This window comes from Pecten maximus, chromosome 15 (assembly GCF_902652985.1).
Source record: "Pecten maximus chromosome 15, xPecMax1.1, whole genome shotgun sequence".
Lineage (NCBI taxonomy): Eukaryota > Metazoa > Mollusca > Bivalvia > Pectinida > Pectinidae > Pecten > Pecten maximus.
In genome coordinates, this window is record NC_047029.1 from 13,940,620 (window position 1) to 13,967,462 (window position 26,843).

The 26,843-nt window shown below is 36.3% G+C and overlaps 2 protein-coding genes across 2 annotated transcripts; one reads left to right on the forward strand and one right to left on the reverse strand.

Annotated features, from left to right (window-relative positions):
- Positions 1-65: 65 nt before the first annotated feature.
- Positions 66-22,295, forward strand: LOC117343162 (Bardet-Biedl syndrome 5 protein homolog). Its single transcript, XM_033905488.1, has 12 exons — positions 66-164; positions 494-576; positions 3,925-3,990; positions 4,556-4,605; positions 5,838-5,918; positions 6,707-6,753; positions 10,614-10,749; positions 12,131-12,226; positions 13,591-13,653; positions 18,268-18,402; positions 20,385-20,468; positions 21,850-22,295. The coding sequence occupies exons 1-12, from the start codon at positions 115-117 to the stop codon at positions 21,973-21,975; spliced, it is 1,017 nt and encodes a 338-aa protein (XP_033761379.1). The 5' UTR covers positions 66-114; the 3' UTR covers positions 21,976-22,295.
- A 3,570-nt stretch (positions 22,296-25,865) lies between these two features.
- LOC117343272 (sex-determining region Y protein-like) lies at positions 25,866-26,840 on the reverse strand. Its single transcript, XM_033905616.1, has one exon. It carries the CDS (start codon positions 26,838-26,840, stop codon positions 25,866-25,868), a length of 975 nt encoding a protein of 324 aa, XP_033761507.1.
- Between the last annotated feature and the right edge of the window lie 3 nt (positions 26,841-26,843).

The following is a 26,843-nucleotide window of genomic DNA, read 5'->3' on the forward strand; positions in this document are numbered from 1 at the left end:
ACTTATTTTAGTTTTCAAAAATATAGTGAAAATTGGTCATAAGGACGCTTAAAACGTTCGGAAAGGTTAAAGCGTCTAAATGAGCCGTGCCCTTAGAAATTCTAAAGCATCAAGATGGAAGACTTGTGGGAAGACAGAGATGTCAGATTCGATGTGAACCCGTCGTATGTAACCGTTAATGCAGTTGTTTTTCATTTTCCCAATTTCGCAGAACAAGTGCTACATTTTCATTCTAAATATTATGTCAGTGCTTCATTAACGTAACCTAAAGGATTATATAGTCGTAGAATTTAAGAAATAGCTCTACAGAGATATGAAATAATGATAAGTTTTGGCAAATCATATACAGCTACTTCAGTATTTCAAGAATCTTGGTACTTTCACCCAAAGATAGATACAGGTCCATGGCCGTACCTGTATTAATATATATACGTCATAGCTTCTCAGATGGGCTATAATATGATGGAGATAAAATTGTGTTTTAATTTTAAAGGCAAATGAAGATGCGACCTGGGGAAAAGATGATTGACAGGTTAGATGCTGTGGAAGATACCAAAGGCAATAATGGAGATCGAGGTATATTATGATCATTGTACATTGGATATGTGTTTTAATTATGATAATGTGTCCTCTTATACTTCAAAGCATGATCCCATGGTTGCTATGAATGGGATTAATAGAGTCTTTCACCTTGGGGGGTTACTCCTATAACATAAGAGGCCGCTGGTCGGCTCTTTTTCTATCGGATATTATTTTGCTGACTGCGACCTCTTATTTCCGAAGCACTAATTCTTTGATGCAGTTTCCGCCCGAAATCCGGGCGCAACGAAATATGCTTGAAAAAAACACTTAAAAGGTTGACAGGTCATTACAACGATGTCTACGTATCATGTATGCAATATATGTCCCATATGTATGTCACAGACACAAATATATGTATAATACGGTGTAGAACACACAAAATACATGCCCATGTCGTTGTAGCACTTTTCTAGTCGTTTTTAAAAATGGCTGCCTAAAGGTTGATACAAAATAGTTGTGGTTATTTCAAACGGAACGAAATGATACAGACTTTGTTGTATTGCGCTTGTAGGACATAGGTTGTAATCTATTTTTGTATTAACTGGCAAATCACGTGGTATTTCTACTATCACTACCGGCAGTATTGTCTGCTTGAGCTCTGCTCCGCTTCGGAAGAAGAAAACTTCATAATTTGTGTTTGTTACGAAATTATTCTCATTTAATCATTGGATTATGGCAAGAAATATATATTGGACCCCGTTGATCATTTAAATGGAAGTTGACACGCTATATTTTTTCAATATACGAACTTTGAAAATGTCATCGTCAGCATCGGGAAAATCAGCTATGGGCAGTTAGAGGTTACACGGCGCCTGTCAAAAGTATCTCGCCGTGTAAAACCTCTAACATTGTTGGAGTACTTGGGGGTGAGACAGGGTAATCTCAACTCAAGGGGGAAAGCACGAGGCTTGCAGAGTGATTCATTCAATGGTGGGTGACAAGATCCCACTGGAAACTCTTGCTGGAGTATGAAGAAACTTAACTAAGCAAGGGCCTGTTCTGTGGACAGGAATAGTTCGACTCTCATATAGAGTATGGCAAGCGGTGTGCTAAACAGCCAAACTCTTACACTCTAGTTGAAAGTTTTCCTGTCCACCGGCAGTTCCATTTACCGTATTTGACCTAATAAGGGCGCAGGGCACGGGTAATTGACAGTGGGGGCGCCCTTATTAAGATTAGTTATTCTGAAGTTTTATGAAACAGACTATACCTTATAGCAGAATACCAAAGGCTGTGGAAACGGTAAAATATTCAGCCATAAAAATATTTCAGATGAAGATATCTATTCATTATCATATATTAAGCTTAAACATCACTTGAATATTCCTGTAAACTTGTAAACCATGCCAGCTGATCTTTAGACCAGAGAACGTGTGTTCTATTTTATGTTCAAATGGAACTCTTTTGTGTTCTATTTATAGACACAGGTGATTTCCCAAATCAAATCAGACATCGTTTTCTTTGACCTAATAATTGATTTACAATGTCTTTTACTAGCTTTTTGTTCTGAACAAAAGTTATTTATCAACAAGAATGAAGTCTTTTACTTTATCTTCAAATAAAGATGGTAATTTATAATTTGTATGTGTGTTTAGTTTCGGGTGCTCTCTGCACTGACATGTCATCTGTAGGAATAGACAAAATGTGGCGAAAACTTGTGTTCCAGTTACTGAATTTGCTGAAGAAAATTGAACAAACATTTCACATTAATTATTACTTTTGAACACCATTTTGACACTCAGTCAAAGATTTATTTTCTTGTAAAAAGGTAGGGGCGCCCTTTAGGGCAGGCGCCCTTATTAGGTCAAATACGGTAATCTATTATTCAGCTTTCCAGCTTTTGTATTAAAATGTATTGGCTTGGAAATAATAAAGGCCATGTAATCTCAATATTAGCTCATAATGAGTCATTTGATCAAAAAACAAACCTAATTCAAAAACTAATTCAAAAATCTTGTTTCTATAATTGTCGCTAAGTACTTGAATTTGAAAAAGATGTAATGGTAATAATTATAAATAGTTTTATTACCAAGTTCAATGATTAGGAGCAATATTAGTGTGGACATCCTGGGGGAAAACAAGATAAGACACTTTGTAAACACCTTAATAAACAGGATACATGTATGCTATACCTAATATTATACAGTGGACCCGCGATAATCCGGACGCCGATAGTCCGGAAAACTCGCAGTCCGGACGGAATAGCACGGGAACGGATTTCCGTAACGTTATTTGTACTCACCAGTCCGGAAATTCGGTTTCCGATTCCGGAAGCCCATTTTGGGAACGGAAAGTACTTTTCATTAGTAAATTTCCCCCGATAATCCGGACGATTTTTTCACCACGAGGAGAGAAAAATGTCTGGCAAGTCACCCGGGCAAGTCACCCGTGTCGACAGCTGTACAGACTATCGCTTGACACTGTGCGTAGTCATAGCGACCGCTGCCAGGTCATAGCCCCGGGTGTTTACCTGTGTTACAATGTAGCTCTGTTTTTATAACGGTACATTGCTTTTCTTTACGATCGACCTAAATGCTTCAGTATTAAAGGGTTTTATAGTGTAGACTGGTCTTGCTTTTATCAACTTGACGTACAATATCTATTATAGTTATTTTACATAGTGCTATTTCGTAGTTAGCAATAATTAATTCACTAACATACAGTATGTGATACGATACTTAATCAATCACAAATGCATGTAATAAATTTATTATCGGTAATTAACATCACTAACAATTGTATTGGGTAAACAAGGATATCGGCTTGTAACACCGTTACGTGTAATGACGACTCATTGAAAGATGCAGGTTATTAATTACACACATGGTACATTTACCGGGTCTTTCATTTCAGGTTCATAATTTACGTAAAAAAACGTACATTGTACATAGTGGGTCTTTCATTTCAGGTATTTAACGTATGTAATTTCTACTCGTTTGTGAACCTCTGGGACGTAACCCATGTGTGTTGTTTCTAGGTCACATATGTCCGCTATAAATAAAACAACTTTCACTTCACATGTTCTTTTAACAACATTGTTTATTTTTTAGTTTCTACAAAATAAAAGAAAACAAGAATCATATCAAGAACATAAGTATATTTATTTTTTAAAAAGACTGACAATTAGACGTGTTTATGAAACGTCATTAAAACGTCCCGTATTGTATAGAGTCAAGGGAGATAACTCTTACACAACAATTTTTTTTTGACCTGGTAGACGAAATTCGGTAGTCCGGAAAACTCGTAATCCGGACGGTTTGGGCTGGGAACGAAGGTGTTCGGATTATCGAGGGTCCACTGTATATAGTCTGTCCATGTAATTTTCTTATGTCTTATTTTCAGGCCGTATAATTGTCACAAATCTAAGGATCATTTGGCACTCGCTCAACATGCCTCGAGTCAATTTATGTAAGTATTGGTTTCAATATTCAGTCAGTTACTCTATCCAAATTTTTCTGAGGTCAGAGGGGACATCTGTTGCTAGGTTTTAGCTTGATTTGGATAATTTTGTGATATGCATCAGTATCTGTTATCATCCTTTTCAAATATTAGGATCCTAAACCTATTTATCATTTATCAATCAATGGTAACCTGTTTTGTTTACATGTAATTGTGATCTTTTTACATTAGTTAATGATGGAAATTTATATTTCATTTCTCAAAAGATTTTTTTAGCAAGTATTTTATACAGAATAATTAATACAGAGTACATGACTGTACATGTATACAATGAGTAACTGTATAACCATTATGCAAATACATGCATGTACATGCACTGTATGAATTGCCAATAATGATTAACTTTTTAAAAAAATTCATTGTCATCAGTCATCAAAACTGTTTATAGTTGATGCACAGGGCATGTCTAGTCTTATATTTCTTATATTTATATATATATATATATCTTTCTGTATCCCACTGTGTAAAAAACACCCACCAAAAATCAAAATCAGTGACATTTGTTTTTTTGCAGCTATTGGATTTAACTGTGTGATAAATATTTCAACAAAGACAGCCCAGTCAGTAAGTAATTAATCTGTTGGACATAAGACAATTATGGTATTCATCATGAAATCATTTTAGCCATCATTATCATACAGTTATATTATAAAGAGGTACATGTACTCTTCATGTACACTTGTTAGCTCACCTTTCCTTTAAACAACTTCTTCTCAATAACCAGGAGGCCCAAGGACTTGATATTAGGCCTGTAGCATACTGGGGTAAATGGGCTACCAAATTTGTTCAAATGAATGACCTTGACCTTCATTAAACATCACATGGGTCTAATAGGCTAAGATCTTCAAATGACTTTTTCTCAATAACCAAGAGGCCCATGGACTTGATATTAGGCCTGTAACATACTTGGGTGAATGGGTACCAAATTTGTTCAAATGAATAACCTTGACCTTCATTCAAGGTCACTTGGGTCAAATATAGGCTAAAATCTTTAAACAACTTCTACTCAATAACCAAGAGGCCCAGGGATTTGATATTGGGCCTGTAGCATGCTGGGGTGAAGGACTACCACGTTTGTTCAAATGAATGACCTTGATCTACATTCAAGGTCACTTAGGCCAAATGGGCTAAATTCTTCAAACAATGATTTCTGGATAGCAAAGAGACCTGATATTAGGCCAATTGTGTACTGGAATGAAGAACTAGAAAATTTATTAACATGAATCAACCTAGCCTCACTGATATTTGAATAAAGTGGTTATCAGCAGAGTACCTGCAGAAATAACCTAAATCAACTTCAAAGTTGAGTGATCCATTGGGCCTCTTGTTAAGAGTGAACATTCTTTAAATAAAGTAATTCGTATTTATAAGGAATTAAATCACCAGATCCATTTGTGAGATCAACCTCTAAGTTTTGTAATACTTGACAGATTTCTAATTTGTGTGTAGAGGTGAATTAACTGCCATTGCTGTATAAATTAATTGTACTGTCCTCTCTGTGCAGTTTAAATACTGTGTTAGCAATACATTTATTGAAACTTAAAACAGTTGTAACTTAGGACACATTTTGCTTAAACTGATTGTCTGTATGAAATTAATTGTTACATATTTTTATGAGAAATGTAAGAGAAGTTTTTGGATGTTCTGCTCTCCTGTAAAGAAATACATTTTGAAAATAAATGCTTTTAGAAAAGTTTAAATGTCCTGTGATTTTGATTCAATGATTTTGAGTTTGAAATAATTTCATAATTTCAATCTACCTTATTTTATATCTTGAATATTTTTGTTTTGTACAGAAATTAAGGGGTACTACTGAAGCTTTGTATGTTTTGACAAAGTGCAATACCACCAGATTTGAATTTATCTTCACAAATTTAGTAAGTATAGATGAACAGCAGCAAATGAAATGTGAGGGTTTGACTCTTAAACTTTGACCTTTAATTGTCTCTTTCTTGATACTCTAGCTTTTAAGTGATGCACATGGGAGAATATCTGAAGTCAGGTAACTGTGGTATTCTAAATATGTCGTAATGTTCTGTTTTGAACTGGCCGGGAGCTAAATTCTTCGAAACACTCAAAACATTGTTCAAACAACCATTATAATTTCCAAGCATATTAGATTTTTCCTCTGATATACAAGATACATTGTTTATATATATATACAGTTTAACCTTGTCATCTCGTTCGTAAGCAAACTTTGAGATATCTCAAAGATTCAAGGTAACTGAGTATACTCTGAGAACAGATTTTTTTCGCTCAAATAAATCAGGGCCTGTAATTATTAGATATTGACTGTATATGTATCAGAGGGTGATGTTGTATTCTCTGGCACATCTGGATACAAGGATGTTACTCTTATGAATGCTGACTTTGATATACATGTATGGATCTCTGAATCTAGTCGGGTCTTATCCCATATGGTTAAGGACATCTTAAAATATTTTTCTGATAAATCAACTACATTTCATATACAGTAAGGAAAAAATATCTCGAAACCTGATATATCAAAGAAAACTGTACTTACACATTCATCAACATATGTTGCAATTGATACATTTCATGTGCACTAACCAAATTGACTTAATTAATGCTGATGAACAAGGCATCAATATAAATTAGGTTTGCTATTAAAATATGTGCTGATTACATTATGTTCTATCTACAGATCCCAGGGTCACCTCGTCTGTTCACCACAGTCATAGCAGTACACAGGTATGTGTGTGTGATGTTTTACACTCTTTCTTGAAGTGTCAGAAAGATTTTACAAGTCAACCTGTCATGTGACCTTCCGAGGAGCCAATAAAAGGCTATTAAGGTCACATATGACAGGTGCATGGTCTCTTTATCATGCAGGTTCAAGGAAAATGATCCAAAAAAAAAGTTCTTAATTATTCACATTGTCACATAATTATCATATATAAAATTTATAGATAATTGAATATGAGAACTCAAACTCGACAGGACCGCAAGAAAAAATCAAGTTACCTGAGTGTTTGAATTTAGCGAGTTGTCATTTTTGGTGCAGAGTTTGGTCAATATTTGTCAACTTTACATCATCATTATAACGCCACTCTGTCACTTATATAAGTTTAGTGTAAAGACTGGTCAATACATGTACATTTGCAATATTTCGTTTTGTCACTCGTACTTTAATTTTAGTGTAGCTTTGCCAATATACAATCATGATAGAGTTTCTTTCACTTTGTCATTTCAATAACAATATGATGTGCATGTCATGTTTGCAAAAGGAATAATGATTAAACGGACAATCTATTAACGTTCAGGGACGTAACGTCATGTGTATTATACGAAGGAATAACGGGGAAACCATACAAGGTCAAACAAGGAGTGCATTGCCTGTTAGACGTGGTTTTTGATTTTTCACGAAAATGGCGCTTAAATTATAATCCCGCCAAGAGCTCACTTATGATGTTTTCTAATAGTATATAATGTAATATGATAAATGCAAAGCGCATACTGCTGATTGAATGTAGACTGGTAAAACAGCCTATACATTGGGTCACCTCCAAGGAATACACAGGAATTACACTTATGTAAAATCTGCACTGTGACGAAAACATCAAAACGTTGTGTACAGAAGGAAGGCAAACATTGAATTCATTAATGAGTGTTGGTATTCACAGTGGAGGAAGTAATCCACGAACCAGTTGAACACTGATAGAAAATATAGTGCCGTCATGCATACTCTATGGATCAGAACTTTAAGCTAACCAAACACAACATTCATGCCAAGATCTCGGATTTGTTCAAAGATGTGCCGCACAGAGGTGCCAAGGTTTCCAAAAGACATCCCCGACACTTGTTACAACACGGGCGATTGGATTATTGGATAGATACAGTAATGTTGACATAAGGAAACACGTATTTTGAAACAAGCTCTGCTAGGCAAGTAATAAGTATGTGTTGAAAACGCTTTTTATAATTTGGTTGTGCTCTTTCGTATTCAGTATCATATTCCTTAAAGCAGAAAGTTTCAATCATGACATATTTACAACTGCAGCAAAACTAGAGATTTCAAGCATGTTACTGGACTATGTATTTGACGGCTTCTGCCCTTCATGTACCTCATGAAGAAACTTCTGTAAGAGGACTATAGAATTCTACGAAAAAAGGTGGCAAGACAATATATAGTGTGTTCAAAAACATTACAAACATATTGCTCTATCCATACTTCGCATGGTCCTATTCCACTGTGGTTGATTAGTCTGGATTTCCCTAAATATATGTGGAAACTTACACAATTGTCCTACCGTGCTACACCGGTACGAAAGAGATACTGTGATATGTCAGAAACAATCTGATGATATTACTTTACATTTCCTTATCCAGTTTCCATTGCTGTTCAAAAGTGATGATAAGTTGTTAGACTTTTTAATTTCTTAGATGTATTAGATTATGTTCAATTTGATAACCTTCCAGACGATCGACGGTGTCAATTATACTCGGTAATTCAAACGATATTCAACTAAATCGAGACCAGTGATCCATATTGATGGTAAACATTGCCGACCTGATACCTGTAATGATCTCAGAGATGATTATGTATATTGCATATATTTTTCATTTGATGTAAACATATGTTAAGACTTTCATAATCTCTCAAACAAAGAGGATATAAAAAAAGTCAGTCAGCCAGTTACTAAAAATAGAAAATCTGTTTCCCTGCGATAACTCAAGTTCCCGTCAGCCAATCAATCTCAGACTTCATGCAATTTTTTCTTACCACAAGGGTTATATTTTTACTGGTCCAAACGTCAAAGGTCAAGAGTCTGTTACTATAAATAGAAAATATTTGTTCATGTAATAACTCTTGTAATCACCAAACTTTCTGCGCAGGTCAACAGTCAATACTGTCATCCACTTCAATGGAATTCTTGTTTCAGAAATAAAGTAGTTCTGTTCGTTCTTGGGTGTCATCATAGCGATCTGGGGTGTCATCATAGTGTTGTGCAAGATGACTGAATATATATATAATATACAACAATATATAATATGCCGACAATGGCAGGTGTAGTCTACAATCACGCGACTGAGGTACGTAAATATGTCCGTGTACAAGCTTGACCAATTGTTCAATCGGCCTGAGGATTGAGAACACAAGGATTGAGTGTGTTGAACGCGTCAACATCCAATCCACCTCATGCATAAGGGCGGCATAAAGCAGCGTGTTGACAGCTACTAAATGGACCTCCACACAGAAGGAACTTGCCCCCATTGCCTCTTCACAACATAAAGTCCCATCAAGAGTCCTGTCACCACAGGAATACCTCTCAATGGCCTCCTTGCAACTTAAACCTAAATCAAGGGCTTTCTTAGAACAGGAACCCCTACTCATGGCCTCCTCACAACAGGAACCCCCATCCAGGACCTCTTCACAACTGGTCCTCAAAGCCAGAGCCTCTGTAGCACCGACAACCATATCCTGAGTTACTTCCCCACATAAAACCCTAACCTAGGCCTCTGACCACGAGTCCTCCGAGTCATCATCACTTGCGAAGCCCGTCTCCGATGCCACTACAACAAAAGTCCCCTTCTCAGGCCTTTTTCAAACAGGGACTCCCTTCGGGGGCTTCATTTCGACAGGTAATCCTCTCCGGTGACTCTATACAACAGAAACTCCTTAAAACATTGAGCTCCTTCGGAGCCTTTTTCATGACGGGACTCTGCCACTGCGCTATCCCAATCTAAATTACAGGGCATTTGTTTCGGTGAGGTCAGAGAGCCGTCTGAATTAGGGGAGATGTCCGAAGAGGATTTCTGGTGCTTAATCAACACAATAAGGGCGTCAATCTCGGCTATGATGTTCTCAATTTCATCACCCGTGCGGGGAGCTATAAGAACAATTTTGGCATTCATTTTCATCCAATATGAACACAATGTACGAGCCCACGTTCAAAACAACACTTATGAACACAGCTAACCGTGTACTGACCTTGGACTATCACACAAACGTGCAGCTATATATAGCTATCACTAAGTGAATTGCTGTAAAGGCACTGCTTATACAATGAAAACTACTATTTTACTCTGACACCCGTAAATGTTGTGCAAGATAAGGTCGCATAAATACCTTCGCTTAGAGAAGTCAGCTCGTCACGTACATTCGCAACAATAGCGATGTACTAGGAAGGGAAGACATTTTTAGAGACTGAATCAGAAATTTCATGCAGTTCTGATGTATCTTTAAATCTTTAAAAGCAGCCCAGTAACATTGCTTCATGCAATTTCTTCTTGATTATGACTTCTGCTTTCATTTTAAATCTGAGGTCCCTGGTATAACATTGAGCGGAAACAATATGTCGCTTACAAGGGAGGGGGGGTCACTTAATACAGGTGGTAGTTAAGGCAGGTTTGAATGCATGTATTTCTTTTTCAGGTACCAGGTACCTTGTTCAATATCACTTCTTATTTGAAGAATATGTGATATTCAGAGAGATATCAAATTTAACAGTTCATTAAGAATTAAAATGCTGAAGTAAAATTTCAGAAACGCTAAGTGTTTGAATCCAATAGAACTGTTGCCTTTTGATATAAATATTTGTCTGAAACAGGGCTTACGATACATCCAAGTTATACCGTGATCTGAAGCTACGTGGTGCACTGGTTCATAACAAACAGCTGCGACTTCTGCCACAGGAACAGATCTACGACAACGTGAATGGAGTATGGAATTTATCTAGTGATCAGGTAAGCTGTTTATAGGGCAACTTGTGTAAACCCTGAAGACCTTTTCAAACCCAGACTTTCACTTGGCCCCACTTTACATAGATACATAATGATAGAACCGGTGTTATCTGGATACCTTTATAAACTAGATGTTCTGTTAGTTACCTTTTCCATAACTGTGTAAAATTTACTTGAATTTTCTGCATGTTTGCCCTGCAAGATGAGTTTTTGAAGGTATAGCTGTAAAGGATATTTTTTCATATTAACAAGATGAAATAAAATTGTGTAAAATAGATCTTGAAAATAAAACAAAAAATGAGTAAATTATTAATAGTTTCATAAATGGCTCCATAGAAAATACCTTCCTTTGGTAGCTTGATAATTTGTATTGCATTTTTGCCAGTGAAATATAGAAATTTATCAAACTACTAAAACTTTTATTTTAACTGCAGTGATAAGCAGTGAAAATATAAGATTTTGCAGTAAAAATATAAGTTTAACATTTTTGACCAATCAGAGCGAACCTTTGTATTCACCTCATTTCCAATCGAAGCAAAGATAGATATATTATATTGGCTATTTTGCTGTATTTCTGAAATATTACGACTAGTTTTTGACAAAATACTCACTTAACATCAGTTCTTTATGCACAAATTCTTCGATAACAGCAGAAAACGCTTAAATTACGTTGATCAGTCCTTTCAAAATGGCATCGTCAAGTTGTTACGGATTCCCGCACTTTTTGACACTGTTAATTTTTTCGATATTTTTAATTTTGTTTTTTAAATATATATTATTAAGTTTTTAAATATATGCAATATAAAGAAAATTGAATGGTTTCCTGTTTAATATAACATATATTTCACTTGTTCTTCGCACTCATGAAAATATTGATATTCTGTCATACTCGTGAAATATATACACTTCTGTATGTTATATTAAAGGGGAAACCATTCAATATCCTCTAAATATTAAACTGTTCATATATTTGTTGTCAGTGAGCGGTGATGAATATAAGGTTTAAGGATGATGATGATGATGATGATGATGGACAAGATAATGGTTGAAAGTGACTCATAAAAATGATTTATGATTATAAATGATGAAGTTAATGTAGATTGTGTTAATCAATGATGATGAAAAGATGATGAGGATGAATGATGAGGATAACGATAAATAATGATGAAGTACATTTACCGTACTGTATACAGCTTTTCATGTTTTAGCAAATATAACTCCCCTGAAATACATATGGTGTATGTAAATGTGAACGTACATGAGAGGCAGATTGAGGTCAGTCATTGTCCTGTCGGTCTGTAAGGCCAGAACTGCTCAACAAAAAATCATTATGTGATCAAAACTTGAGGGTTGTGTTTTGAATTTGCTTGCCTTTTTATTACAGGGTAATCTTGGGACATTCTTCATCACAAATGTACGTTTGGTGTGGCATGCAAACATCAACGAGTCTTTCAACGTCAGCATCCCATACCTACAGATGGTGTGTATTTCTGTATTACATTTGTATTAACATTTAATTATTAAATATGTTATGAAATATCAGAAAATCTGCAAAATAATAAAACCCATCATTAAACTGATCCCTATCCTAATAAGTCTGACCCCTATTATCATAACTAATCTGACCCCTAGTATCATAACTAATCTGACCCCTAGTATCATAACTAATCTGACCCCTAGTATCATAATTAATCTGACCCCTAGTATCATAATTAATCTGACCCCTATTATCATAATTCATTTGACCCCTATTATCATCACTAATCTGACCCCTAGTATCATAACTAATCTGACCCCTAGTATCATAATTCATTTGACCCCTAGTATCATAATTAATCTGACCCCTAGTATCATAACTAATCTGACCCCTAGTATAATAATTAATCTGAACCCTAGTATCATAACTAATCTGACCCCTAGTATCATAACTAATCTGACCCCTATTAATTCAATAATTAATCTGACCCCTAGTATCATAACTAACCTGCCCCCTAGCTAGTATCCTAATTAATCTGTCCCCTAGTATCATAATTCATTTGACCCCTATTATCATAATTCATTTGACCCCTATTATCATCATTAATCTGACCCCTAGTATCATAATTCATCTTGCCCCTTGCATCATACTTAATCTGAACCCTATTATAATTGATCTGAACCCTATCATTATAACTAGAAATTGTTGGCTTAAATTATTTTAAAGGCATCCATTCAAATTCTGATTTTGTTTGAAATCTGAAATTAAGCCAGCATTAGAGATATTATGAGTCAAAAAGTGTTTTTGATGGGTGATGACATTAGACAAAGGAAGGGAGCCCTTCAATATACAGTCCATCAAGTCAATATTTATTTGACACAAATCAGGCAGAGCGAGTGTAGGTTGTATTATGTGCAGAAAATAGTTTGGAATGCTCAGGGATAAAACAGTTTATTGTCTATTATTTTAATGTTTATTTTCCTCAGTTGATCTTTCTTAAATTTGTCTCTTGAACCATACAATAGTTAACGTCCATAGAATCTTTGACCCCTGTGACTACTTGTTCATGTAACGTAGTGAGAATGACCCATCTATATTTTAATTAGATTGACAACTTAAAATATCCCCAAAGCTTGATTTGATACTTGAAACTAATTTAGAATTTGTAGTTTGCCTTTAAACTATATTATTCTACACTAGTTTTTATGTTTGAAATCATAAAAAAGGAGAAAAATTTGTGACTGTCGTGGCTATCATAGCAGTATGAATGTTGGAAATTTTGAAATTATGCTAAAATTTGGAAGAAGTATAAAACATTCTTGCTAAAACACAACAATACTTTGACTTTTTTATTTATCTATTTTCAGAGATCTGTGAAAATCAGAGATTCCAAATTTGGATTAGCCCTTGTTGTGGAAAGCTCTCAACAGGTAAAATTAAATTTGTTTAAGTGGAGAAACTTTAATCTACCATGATAAAAAAGGAAAAGTATAATTTCTTGTTGATCGACACTTACATTCAAGTGAACAATTTATAGAAAAGATTATAGTTTAATCAGACTAGTGTTTGTTGTACATTTTCGGACTACTATTAGATATTACTCGATAGAAACTTCAATAGCTGGCTTTTGGTGAACTAATAAAGTAAGATTTATGCCAACCTATACAAACATACTTTTAAACAGATGTAAAAAGGTACGTCAGATTTATTTACCCGGTGCTACACGTCACTTTTAAGCATGGGATATTTTTTCACCCATACCTTCACAAAATGGAGGTTTTTAGGTCATCTTCACAAAAGGTCAGTATGACGTATAGGCATCATGTTTGTCTGTTATTTTGTACCGTGCTGACTTTTACTTTTAGATTGTTACTCTTCCTTTAGTGGATTTCAACCAAAATTTGGTCTGCAATATTATTTGGGGAGGGCAATACTTATTGATATAAATGAGGCTGGTCTGACCGTTTTGAACAGAGGGGCTGGATCCCAGATTGGGAAAATTTTGCATTTAAAATGCTACAGTACTCCTCCTTTGTAAATTGCGAAACAAGTTATGTAACTTATATCAAGGATGCTTGTTGGCCTGGGTGGAAGCGCGCAAGGGGTCTTGATGTGGGAGGAAACTGGAGAACCGCGGGAAAACCTACATGCATGGTCAGGCAGGTGACCTTATGTCTTTTCACATCCGATCGGGGCTCCTTGGTGTGTTACCACTATGCCACCCAACCACACCTGGCTACAGACGAATGGGGCACAAAAAGGGGAACTAAGCTGAAATTTGGCATTAAATTGCTACTCATCCTTTTTACCTTAATGGATTACAACCAAATTCGGTCTGAAACATTAAGGTACAAAGGATAAGTAGCAGTCATAAGTAGGTGATCTGACCTAAAGGGTCAGGATGACATATATAGCAGTCGTGCGTCTTCCTTCGTCATCTGCCATGTGCCGTTTGCTGTCCACAATCCAAAAACTTTTCACATTTCAAACTTCTCAAGTTCCACCGATTGGTTCTGACTGAAATCCAAGATAGCCGCCATCTTGAAAAACACATTTTTAGCTCGTCTCTTCGAAGAAGAGTGAGAGCTTATGTTGTCACTCCGGCGTCGGCGTTGGTTTTTCAAATGTTAAGTTTTTGGTGCAAGTGTTGAAAGGCATAGTAATTTATGGTAATATTGTCCTTGTGGGGGTTGAACTATCCCCTGCCGGAGTTAAACTAAAAGATTTTTTGGGAAAAAACCAGATTTTTGAAAATTTTTGGACTTAGAAAATGTTTGCGTTAAGAGGTATTAATACATCACTTTATAATTGTACTCGGGTGCTGATAGTTGGTAATAGACTCCCTCTGGAGTTAAACTATCCCCTGCCGGAGTTAAACTTCCAAGATTTTTTTGAAAAGAAACCCAGATTTTTCAATTTTTTGAACTTGGAATATTTCTGCGTTAAGTTTTTGGTGCAAGTGTACAAGAGGTTTTAATACATCACTTTATAATTGTACTAGGGTGCTGATATTTGGCAATAGAGTCCCTATGGAGTAAGACAATCCCTTCCTGGAATAAAACTTTAGAAAAATTGGATTTTTTCTTTTTACATCTGTGTTTTTTTTTTGTTTTTAGGTCACCTGAGACGAAGTCTCAAGTGACCTATTCTAATCGCCTTTTGTCCGTCGTCGTCCGTCGTCCGTCCGTAAACTTTTTACATTTTCGACTTCTTCTCCAAAACCACTTAACAAAATTCAATGAAATTTGGCAGAAAGTTTCTATGGCTGAAGGTCAACCAAAATTGTGAATTATATGGTCCCCACCCTCCAGGGGCCTGAGGGGTGGGGCCAAAAAGGGTCAAATTGACTGAAATTTCAAAAATCTTCTTATCTACTCTCAGATATGGTAGAATCAAATACTCTTCATAGATGGAAGGCTCTTCAGGTGCTTTACCAAAATTGTGAATTTCATGACCCTGGGGTCTCACGTTTGCCCCTGGGGAGGGGGTAAACTTTACTATAGTTTATATAGGGAAATCACATTTTTGACTATTATTTGTTGGATTTGTATTGGAATTCATTCTAACTTGGTTCAAATTATCAGCATGGGATGACAGTTTGATGGTATGTACATGTTGGCCCTGGTTGACCCCCAGGGGCTGGTGGGCGGGGCCAAAAAGGGTCAAATTGACTGAAATTTCAAAAATCTTCTTCTCTACTCTCAGATATGGTAGAATCAAATACTCTTCATAGATGGAAGGGTCTTCAGGTGCTTTACCAAAATTGTGAATTTCATGACCCTGGGGTCTCACATTTGCCCCTGGGGAGGGGGTAAACTTTACTATAGTTCATATAGGGAAATCACATTTTTGACTATTATTTGTTGGATTTGTATTGGAATTCATTCTAACTTGGTTCAAATTATCAGCATGGGATGACAGTTTGATGGTATGTACATGTTGGCCCTGGTTGACCCCCAGGGGCTGATGGGCGGGGCCAAAAAGGGTCAAATTGACTGAAATTTCAAAAATCTTCTTCTCTACTCTCAGATATGGTAGAATCAAATACTCTTCATAGATGGAAGGGTCTTAAGGTGCTTTACCAAAATTGAGAATTTCATGACCCTTGGGTCTCACGTTTGCCCCTGGGGAGGGGGTAAACTTTACTATAGTTTATATAGGGAAATCACATTTTTGACTATTATTTGTTGGATTTGTATTGGAATTCATTCTAACTTGGTTCAAATTATCAGCATGGGATGACAGTTTGATGGTATGTACATGTTGGCCCTGGTTGACCCCCAGGGGCTGATGGGCGGGGCCAAAAAGGGTCAAATTGACTGAAATTTCAAAAATCTTCTTCTCTACTCTCAGATATGGTAGAATCAAATACTCTTCATAGATGGAAGGGTCTTAAGGTGCTTTACCAAAATTGAGAATTTCATGACCCTGGGGTCTCACATTTGCCCCTGGGTAGGGAGTAAACTTTACTATAGTTTATATAGGGAAATCACATTTTTGACTATTATTTGTTGGATTTGTATTGGAATTCATTCTAACTTGGTTCAAATTATCAGCATTGGATTACAGTTTGATGGTATGTACATGTTGGCCCTGGTTGACCCCCAGGGGCTGGTGGGCGGGGCCAAAAAGGGTCAAATTGACTGAAATTTCAAAAATCTTCTTCTCTACTCTCAGATATGTTAGAATCAAATACTCTTCATAGATGGAACGCTCTTCAGGTGCTTTACCAAAATTGTGAATTTCATGACCCTGGGGTCTCACGTTTGCCCCTGGGGAGGGGGTAAACTTTACTATAGTTTATATAGGGAAATCACATTTTTGACTATTATTTGTTGGATTTGTATTGGAATTCATTCTAACTTGTATCAAATTATCAGCATGGGATGACAGTTTGATGGTATGTACATGTTGGCCCTAGTTGACCCCCAGGGGCTGGTGGGCGGGGCCAAAAAGGGTCAAATTGACTGAAATTTCAAAAATCTTCTTATCTACTATATGTTAGAATCAAATACTCTTCATAGACTGACCCCATTAGGACTGATGGGTGGGGCCAAAAAGGGTCAATTTAGTTGGCCGAAATATTTCAAATCTCAGGTGACCGTTAAGGCCCTTTGGGCCTCTTGGGTTTTTTTTAAAATCTTTGGACTTTGTGTTAAGTTTATGTTTTGAGTGTTGAAAGGCATAGTAATACATGGTATTAGGTTCCCTGTGGGGGTTAAACTATCCCTTGATTTTTGTGCAAATGTTGAAAGCTATTAACACATCACTTTATGATAGTACTTGGGTGCTGATACTTGTATTTGGTAAAAGAGTCCCTATGGAGTTACACTATCCCTTCTTGGAGTGAAACTGAAAAGAAAACAATGTGAAAATGCTCACATTAGACAATTTATACCGGTCCACATTTTTCAAGGGAGAGAACTCTCATTAGGATAATATTTTATCAAAAAATTGAAGAAATATGTCCAAAAGCAATTACCTTTGTATTTAACATATTCATTTAATCAACAGCATAGCTTGTCTCCCGAATGTTTGTCAATAAATAATTTATATATACATGTATATAAATTGGTATGGTTTTAAAAATTGCATGAATTCACAATTAAACACAATCTGATCAAGTAAACAATATAAATATTATTAATGCAATTTGCGAAACCATTCCATTTAATATATTTAATTATTTATTGACAAACATTTGCGAGACGAGCTATGCTGTTCTCCAACAGCTCTTGTAATTATCCTCTAGTTCCACTGGTGTCATATAATGCTGGAAATTGGTGGGGCTTGTAAGGTGCTGAGTAAACTTTATAATAGTTTATCATCCAGGGAAATCACATTAGCAAATTTGCTTTGAAGATTTAAAAAAAAATGCATTAGATCAATATTATCCCCGGATCCTGACTTGTAAATATGGTCCACTTTTCCAATCTGAACCCTCTCTAAACTGGCCAAATATCAATGTACTGTGTATGATCAGTAGAGAGAAGTTCCACTGTATGATTTTTATTTATTTATAATTTCTTTCCTATCATTGACAGAGTGGAGGCTTTGTGTTAGGGTTCAGAATCGACCCTGCCGAGAAACTACAGCAGGTTGTAAAGGAGATACAGAGCTTACATCGTGTCTACAGTGCTTGTCCTCTCTTTGGTGTTGAGTTCGAAACTGAAGAAAAGGTATGTCAAAATGAGTTGTTATCCTAGTGTGGCGGGATGGTTTCCTTGCGATCCAGTTAAATGGAAGCAACTCTATATATATATAGCTAATTGTTAAAACACGTCAGATTGATGACATTATTTTTTCTTGGAAAAAAAAAATACAGTCAAACCTGCTCTAACGGCCACCTTGAATAAGCGACCACCTCCGTTAAGCGGCCAGTCTGTGGTCCGCCCGATGGAAAACACTATATAATGAACCTGAAATTAGCGGTCACCTGTCTAACGTGGCCAACAGCCACAAAAATCTGCCCCGAGTCATTGTATCGTCCTGTATTAAGCGGCCATTTTGTCCGGAAGTAGCCATCCGCGATGATCACATGGCCAGGTATTTTATCAAATTCATCAAAACTTTGATCTTTGTTGGTTTTCATTTCAAAATACACTGTACACGGTATATTGTTATCAATATCAATAAGTGTATTATAATATGATAAATTCAATAAACTGTTGAAAAAAGAATTGGACAACAGGCCGTTTCTGGCCAACCTGGTTTAAGCAGTCACCTGTCTTAAGCAGCCAATATCTGTCGGTCCCTTGGGTGGCCGCTTAATACAGGTTTGACTGTACATCAATCATATTTTTTATTCCAGTGATATCAAACACACTAAATGAATGGTATCTTTAGGAAGTATTTTTGTGTTGCTCTGTAAGATGAAGTCAATGTTCTGAAAATGAATTGTAATCAGTGTCAATTTTGCATTTGAAAAGGCTGCCTGAGTGCTAGCATTTGGGAAGTTCTAATTTGTTAAACAAGATGGGTTTGACAGTGTTTGGTTTCTTCAAAACGAAATAGTTTAATTATTATGCAAGATTGTTGCTGAAAGTTTGGACTTTCAGACAAGTGGTTTTCAAAAGTTCTTGTCCGATAGGACAAGTGAGAAAAAAAGTTATTGTAGAGCCCTGCATACAGACCAATACTTCCACCAATCACTCAGACCAACCTTTCTACCAATCACTCAGACCAACCTTTCTACCATTCACTCAGACCCACCCCTCTACCAATCACTCAGACCCACCCCTCTACCAATCACTCAGACCCACCCCTCTACCAATCACTCAGACCACCCCCTCTACCAATCACTCAGACCACCCCCTCTACCAATCACTCAGACCCACCCCTCTACCAATCACTCAGACCCACCCCTCTACCAATCACTCAGACCACCCCCTCTACCAATCACTCAGACCCACCCCTCTACCAATCACTCAGACCCACCCCTCTACCAGTCACTCAGACCAACCCCTCTACCAATCACTCAGACCAACCTTTCTACCAATCACTCGGACCCACCCCTCTACCAATCACTCAGACCACCCCCTCTACCATTCACTCAGACCCACCCCTCTACCAATCACTCAGACCCACCCCTCTACCAGTCACTCGGACCCACCCCTCTACCAATCACTCAGACCACCCCCTCTACCAATCACTCAGACCCACCCCTCTACCAATCACTCAGACCCACCCCTCTACCAATCACTCAGACCAACCTTTCTACCAATCACTCAGACCAACACTTTCTCCAATCATTCAGACCAACCTTTCTACCAATCACTCAGACCAACACTTTCTCCAATCATTCAGACCAGCCCTTTCACCCATCACTCAGACCAACCCTTTCACCAATCACTCAGACCAACCCTTTCACCATTCACTCTTAACCCTCCCACCTACCACTCAGTTCAGTGATCTGGTCTGTTTGTATGATTTAAGAACTACTACATCTGTACATAGTCATATGCCATGTTTGTATATTTAACATTCTCTACTCTACCTGTTTATCTATGGCTCTATTGCTGATATTTTACCCCCTTGTCTCTATGTAAATCTATCTTTGTTTATATTTTTCCCATGTTTTATGTTTTACAATTAATATTTCTTTTACATTCCCTTATTTTCATATTTCTTGATGGTCAGTCTCCCTAATTATATTTTCCAGCTGGACGACAGTCAGGACCTGTCCGTGGAGCGTGTACAGGATGACGTGGAGATAGAAAATGAAGGATCATCTGATGCCTTTGCTGTGAGTTGTTACAAATGGGTGCCATACATTACAGAATGATTTATTTTACTTCCAGATTTTTATACCTCAGTCAAACTTCGATTGGAGTATAATGGCACAGTGTTGTCCACAATCAGAGGGTAGGCTATTCAAATCTCCCTGTGTCTGTCGTCCGTACATAAACAATCCTGAACTGAAGGGATATTTTTCAAACTTCATGTGTGGGTTTCCCTTGGTCCCTAGTTGTGCCAATTGAATTTAGATTTTTGATAAGAAAAACAATATGGCCGACAGGTAGCCATCTTTGATATCGAGAATTGAAGTTGGTTGTCACTCTTTCTCGAATAAAAACTGGAGGGATATTCCTCAAGCTTCATGTGTAGGTTCACCTTGGTCCCTAGATGTTCCATTTTAATTTAGATGATTGATCAGAAAAACAAAATTGCTGACAGGTGGCCATCTTGGATTTTTAGAATTGAAATTTATTGTCACTATTTCTTGGAAAAGTACTTGATGGATGTTTCTCAATTTCACATGCAGGTTCCATTTGTTCATGTTATCAGATGTATAAGCAAGAGGCAAAAAAGAAAGAAGGAAAATAATTAAACCGTAAATAATTTACACTTTCGACTTCTCAAAAATGCCAAACCAAATTCAATGAAATTTGGCAGAAAGCTTGCATGGCCAAAAGTCAACCAAAATTGTGAATTATATAATTATCATTCTAACTTGGTTATCATTATCAGCATGGGATGACAGCTTGATTGTATGCACATGTTGGCCCTGACTGACCCAAAGGGGCTGGTGGGCAGGTTTGCGAAGGAGCGGTCGGCTCTTTTTACCTAAATGTGACAATGATAATACACATAACACTTAGAAAAACAATTTGTGACAAGTAAATGTTGACCTCGTGTAATATAGTACATGGCAGGAACCCCCAAATTTGTGTACCCAGTTGCAGTAGATATTGGGGTTGAGAGACGATAAATACCACTCTAATGGGGTAATAAACCCGAAGGGGAGCCATGCAAATGATAAGTGCCACAGGCGTGAAGAATTAATTGCTTCACGGCTTAATGATCCCACCTGTCCCTCATCTAATTACCAACAGTCAACAGACATTAAAAATACATACGCTATTAAAATACATACAGTAATAATTGTTTAATAGAATAAAGAAGAATACTACAGTTATTGTCCTTTGCCTATTTAAGCATTACGACAGGCGTACATTGTATATCATCCTGTCTGGCAATACTTTTTCTGTGGATCACTTTTCACTGTTTTGATGCCTCCACAGGTCCTTGGGACCTTTGCAAACTACTCTGATACTTGGTGTTGTATTTCAGATAACAAGTAAATTCTGATTTTTAAAGCAAACATTTTTTCGTTATTTATTCAGGCCTACTTTGCGGATGGTAGTAAGGACAAGGATCGCGACCCTGTGTACTCGGAGGAGCTTGGGCTGGCAATAGAAAAATTACGAGATGGATTCACACTCCATGGTCTGTGGGATGTGCTTGGATAAGTCTTTAAACATGCTTGAATCAGAGAGATATCTACTTGGTTGACATCCTGGATGTTTGTAATGGTATGACACCTGGGAAGTGCTTGAATTACATCCAGAATGTGTTTAAATGACATCTGGGACATACATGTACTTTGATGCATGTAACTTGTAAGATCTAGTCACATTTTTTTGTGACATTTGTGATTGAATCTGTTGTCAAGGGTAGATTTGAATTAATTATATTTATTACTGAAAAATTGTCGAAATTTCCATTGCATTTGATTAAATGTATCTTTTGAGAATCATACATGAATACAAGAAATTAATGATTACGTAAATGTGTATTTTGTTTTGATTTGAAATGTCAGATTATATAAATTACAGTTATTATCCCCTTGCGACGAAAGTCGGGGAGGGGATATAGCGTTCCGTTCGTACGTACGTACGTACGTACGTATGTTCACTTTTTGTCAGCGCTCTTGCGACTTCATTTTTGAACGGATTCTGACCAAACTTCATATATATGGGTCCAGCATGGGAATACCTCGAACGAGTTCGTGTTTCAGGGTGCCAAGGTCAAGGTCAAGGTCACCGTTACTATTTATAGAAAATCTTTGTCAGCACTCTTGCAACTTCATTTCTGAACGGATCCTGACCAAACTTCATATATGGGTCCAGCATGGGAATACCTCAAACAAGTCCGTGTTTTAGGGCGCCAAGGTCAAGGCCAATGTCACCGTTACTATTTATAGAAAATCTTTGTCAGCGCTGTAATGCGACTTCATTTTTGAACAGGATCCTGACCAAACTTCATATATGGGTCCAGCATGGCAATACCTCAAACAAGTTCGTGTTTCAGGGCGCCAAGGTTAAGGTCAAGGTCACCGTTACTATTTATAGAAAATCTTTGTCAGCGTTGTTGCGACTTCATTTTTGAATGGATCCTGACCAGCGTAACCAGATACTGTTGAATGCATAACAGTATATACCATATTTATCTGGCAATGAGCCCATACCTGATAATAAGCCCATCCATGTCTATTGCAGTTCAGTGCAAATGACAACTGATGTTATTTCAATGTCCTGCAATAACCCCACCCCCCATTTTGCGTCAGAGTTCATGTGTTAGCACGCGAGGGGATTTGTATCGTTTGCGATGCCTTGTTTATATTCTCTATCATTTTGGATTAAAACATGAAAATTACTTTCAATTTTGAAAAGCAGCAAAGTAATCATATATACACTGTACTATCACTGTAAAAGTGTATCTATACATATCAACCTTTATTTTCAGCCTTTAAGCCCTAGAAAGAATGACTGAGTGAGTTTGAAAGAGTGCAGGTAGAATTTTTATACAAAGGAGTTTATTAAGTTTTAAAACGGTAGAAGAGCGAATTTATTATAATGCACTTACGGAATAAGTGTTGTATAAATGTAGTATAAGGGCATACGGGGACTATATTACAGTAACAAGTACCAACACTTGGTAAAATTAAGAAATCATTTTATGTATACCAAATTTATTTATTCTGTAGAACAATGGTATGTTATAAAGTTTCATATTGATCATCTTTTTTGTTGTTATGTTGTTATTTTTTCTGTTAGTCTTTTGTTTTGTTGCTTATATACCTGGACCCAGTTGTTCAAAAGGTAATTAGCTTAATCATTTAATTAGTGAAAATCTTATTTTTCCTTTACTTGTGTTTCCTTAAGAAATGCAGGAAGGAAGAATCTGACGAGTGTTATACAGTGTAACACTGGGACCAGAAAATTTGGCCGGTTTTCACAGGTAGAGGTTTAGGCACATTCTCGGTACTCCAGGGATTGTGATCAGTCAGGACATCGACAATGTTTTAGCCATCTTATGTCAATGAATAATCTTTCTTAACTGTGATTTGTTCCTCTCTTACTCTATGTGTTTTGTCATCTTTATTGAATATATTCGATGGTCAGTGTTCTACAATTTTACAATAATACATAATGACAGAAAATTGGCTTAATCTAATTTGGTAATATTTCTTAATGATCTGGTAATTTGTTCTGCTTCATTTTAAAGATCCACTCTCTTCTTGATTATGTATCTATTACAATTTAAGAATTACTAATACAATGTATATGAAAATATAATCAAATTGAAAAGTGTATGATACCGTAAAACATTTGTGCGTGAAGGTAAAATTAAAAATATCTAGATTACTGAAATGTCAGAGAGCCCCGCAATGTGTCTGTTTCAAAACCTGAGCTTAACCCTATGGGTTACGTTGTTACTGAATTACTTCTTATACCTAGTATAGTCCAAATGTTGCAACATATACATTTTATTGGACTTTTTTTTTTTTTCAAAATCGACAAGAGTGACCTTTTACCATTGATCAACCAAATTTTATTTTATTATTATTTTCTTTTTTTTATGATTTTTTTTTAAAGACATTTTAAATGCATAAATGCATAAGAACCACACACACAAACACACATCAATTCCAATATGAATGGTTTACAATTATTATCATCATCATAATATCATCTTCACCATCATCATCATGACCTAGATCTTTCATCATCATCATACTCATCATCATCATCATTAATATCATCATTATCATCATCAATTAAACAGAACGAGAAGTACATATAAAACCATAAATACTCAATAAATGCATGTGTAAATATTCCGATAAACATACATACACCCTCACACACACATACATATTCAGTTTCCTGGTAGCCTGATCAATCCTGTCGAGGGCTCAGTTTCTGTGTTGGTCATATCAACTCTTGCCACGTCAACTGAGCCATCGGCACGTTGATCAACCAAATTTAATAAAATTATCTTTACCTTTAATTAGGCAGTTTTAAAACTCCCATTGTACATCTGCATATCAAATTACAATCAGCATGTAAAGGCCTTACAATAAAGGATGCATTTTTGACAATTTACTCCTGATTCTATTTTTAATGAAAACAGTAGGAAAAACATTTAAGTGAAAAGTCTGGATGGGGGTCAAACTGGCAGATTACTGGAAAACCTGGAGTAAACTCTGACATTAACGCCAACAAAACACGGAATAAAAAATACATTTTTGACAGTAGAATGTGGTGCTAATACCCGTGAACTCTTGATTTCTACCTGAAGTAAATATGACCTTGACCTTTAACCTTCAAAGCTGAAAAGCAATCGCAAGCAAGCAAGCACTTTAAGAAAGAAGCATTGTATGAAGTAGTTTGATTGGCAAAAAAAATTCAAGTTATTGCATTGAAACTTATTTTCTATATTTATCAATAGTGACCTTGACCTTTGACTTTTAACACAGAAAAGCAATCCCAAGCATGTACAAGCTGAACATGCACAGAATAACCATTATGTTCAGGGCCCAGTTGTTCAAAAGGTGATTAGCTTAATCACTTGATTAGTGAAAATTTCATTTCTCATTTGTTAAAAAAACCTGTGAGTATATCGTCTTGAAATTATGGCAGTTGGAAGAGAACTATGAATTACAGAGTTTCATAAAGTTTTGTCAAGTAATTAAGTTCTACCAGAAATAATCATATTAGGATTTGAAAAATGTTGTTAAAATGTTATTAGCCTAATCACCTTTTGAACAACTGGGCCCAGATCTGTAACTGAGGCGAGAACATTTGCCAGAAGCTTAATGTTAAAATGAAAATGTGTTTTGTTGCTGCCTTTGAAATGGGATAATTGTAATGTACTATATCTGTTGATATATTAATGAAGAAATCACTTATAAAAATATGGAAAAAAAACATAATTTTGTAGAAAATATTAAAAAAAAATAACAAAACAAAAACAAAAAAGACAAAAAAAACACATGCACCTGTCAACATAGCAATAAATTCATCAAGACAACAATTATTCAGGTTAACGGGATTAAACAAAATACTGCAATAACCTATCTGTATTCATGACGTTGTTGGTCTGTATGTTCATGACGTTGTTCGTCTGTATGCACATGTTGTTGTTCGTCTGTATGTTCATGACGTTGTTCGTCTGTATGTTCATGTCGTTGTTCGTCTGTATGTTCATGTCGTTGTTCGTCTGTAAGTTCATATCGTTGTTCGTCTGAATGTTCATGTCGTTGTTCATCTGTATGTTCATGTTGTTCGTCTGTATGTTTATGACATTGTTCGTCTATATGTTCATGCTGTTGTTCATCTGTAAGTTCCTGATGTTGTTGGTCTGTATGTTCATGTCGTTGTTGGTCTGTATGTTCATGTCGTTGTTCGTCTGTAAGTTCATATCGTTGTTCGTCTGTATGTTCATGTCGTTGTTCATCTGTATGTTCATGTTGTTCGTCTGTATGTTTATGACATTGTTCGTCTATATATTCATGCTGTTGTTCATCTGTAAGTTCCTGATGTTGTTGGTCTGTATGTTCATGTTGTTGGTCTGTATGTTCATGTCGTTGTTGGTCTGTATGTTCATGTCGTTGTTGGTCTGTATGTTCATGTCGTTGTTGGTCTGTATGTTCATGTTGTTGTTCATCTGTATGTTCATGTTGTTCGTCTGTATGTTTATGACATTGTTCGTCTATATATTCATGCTGTTGTTCATCTAAGTTCCTGATGTTGTTGGTCTGTATGTTCATGTCGTTGTTGGTCTGTATGTTCATGTTGTTGTTCATCTGTAAGTTCATGTTGTTGTTCGTCTGTATGTTCATGTCGTTGTTCGTCTGTATGTTCATGTCGTTGTTGGTCTGTATGTTCATGTTGTTGTTCATCTGTAAGTTCATGTTGTTCATCTGTAAGTTCATGTTGTTGTTCGTCTGTATGTTCATGTCGTTGTTGGTCTGTATGTTCATGTTGTTCGTCTGTATGTTCATGTTGTTCGTCTGTATGTTCATGTCGTTGTTCGTCTGTAAGTTCATGTT

Coding starts and splice junctions, on each gene's coding strand:
- LOC117343162 (XM_033905488.1), top strand. CDS start 115: ATGGAAGACTTGTGGGAAGACAGAGATGTCAGATTCGATGTGAACCCG. Junction 12,227..13,590: donor GCATCCCATACCTACAGATG/GTGTGTATTTCT, acceptor ATCTATTTTCAG/AGATCTGTGAAAATCAGAGA. Junction 13,654..18,267: donor TTGTGGAAAGCTCTCAACAG/GTAAAATTAAAT, acceptor TATCATTGACAG/AGTGGAGGCTTTGTGTTAGG.
- LOC117343272 (XM_033905616.1), bottom strand. CDS start 26,840: ATGAACTTACAGACGAACAACGACATGAACATACAGACGAACAACATG.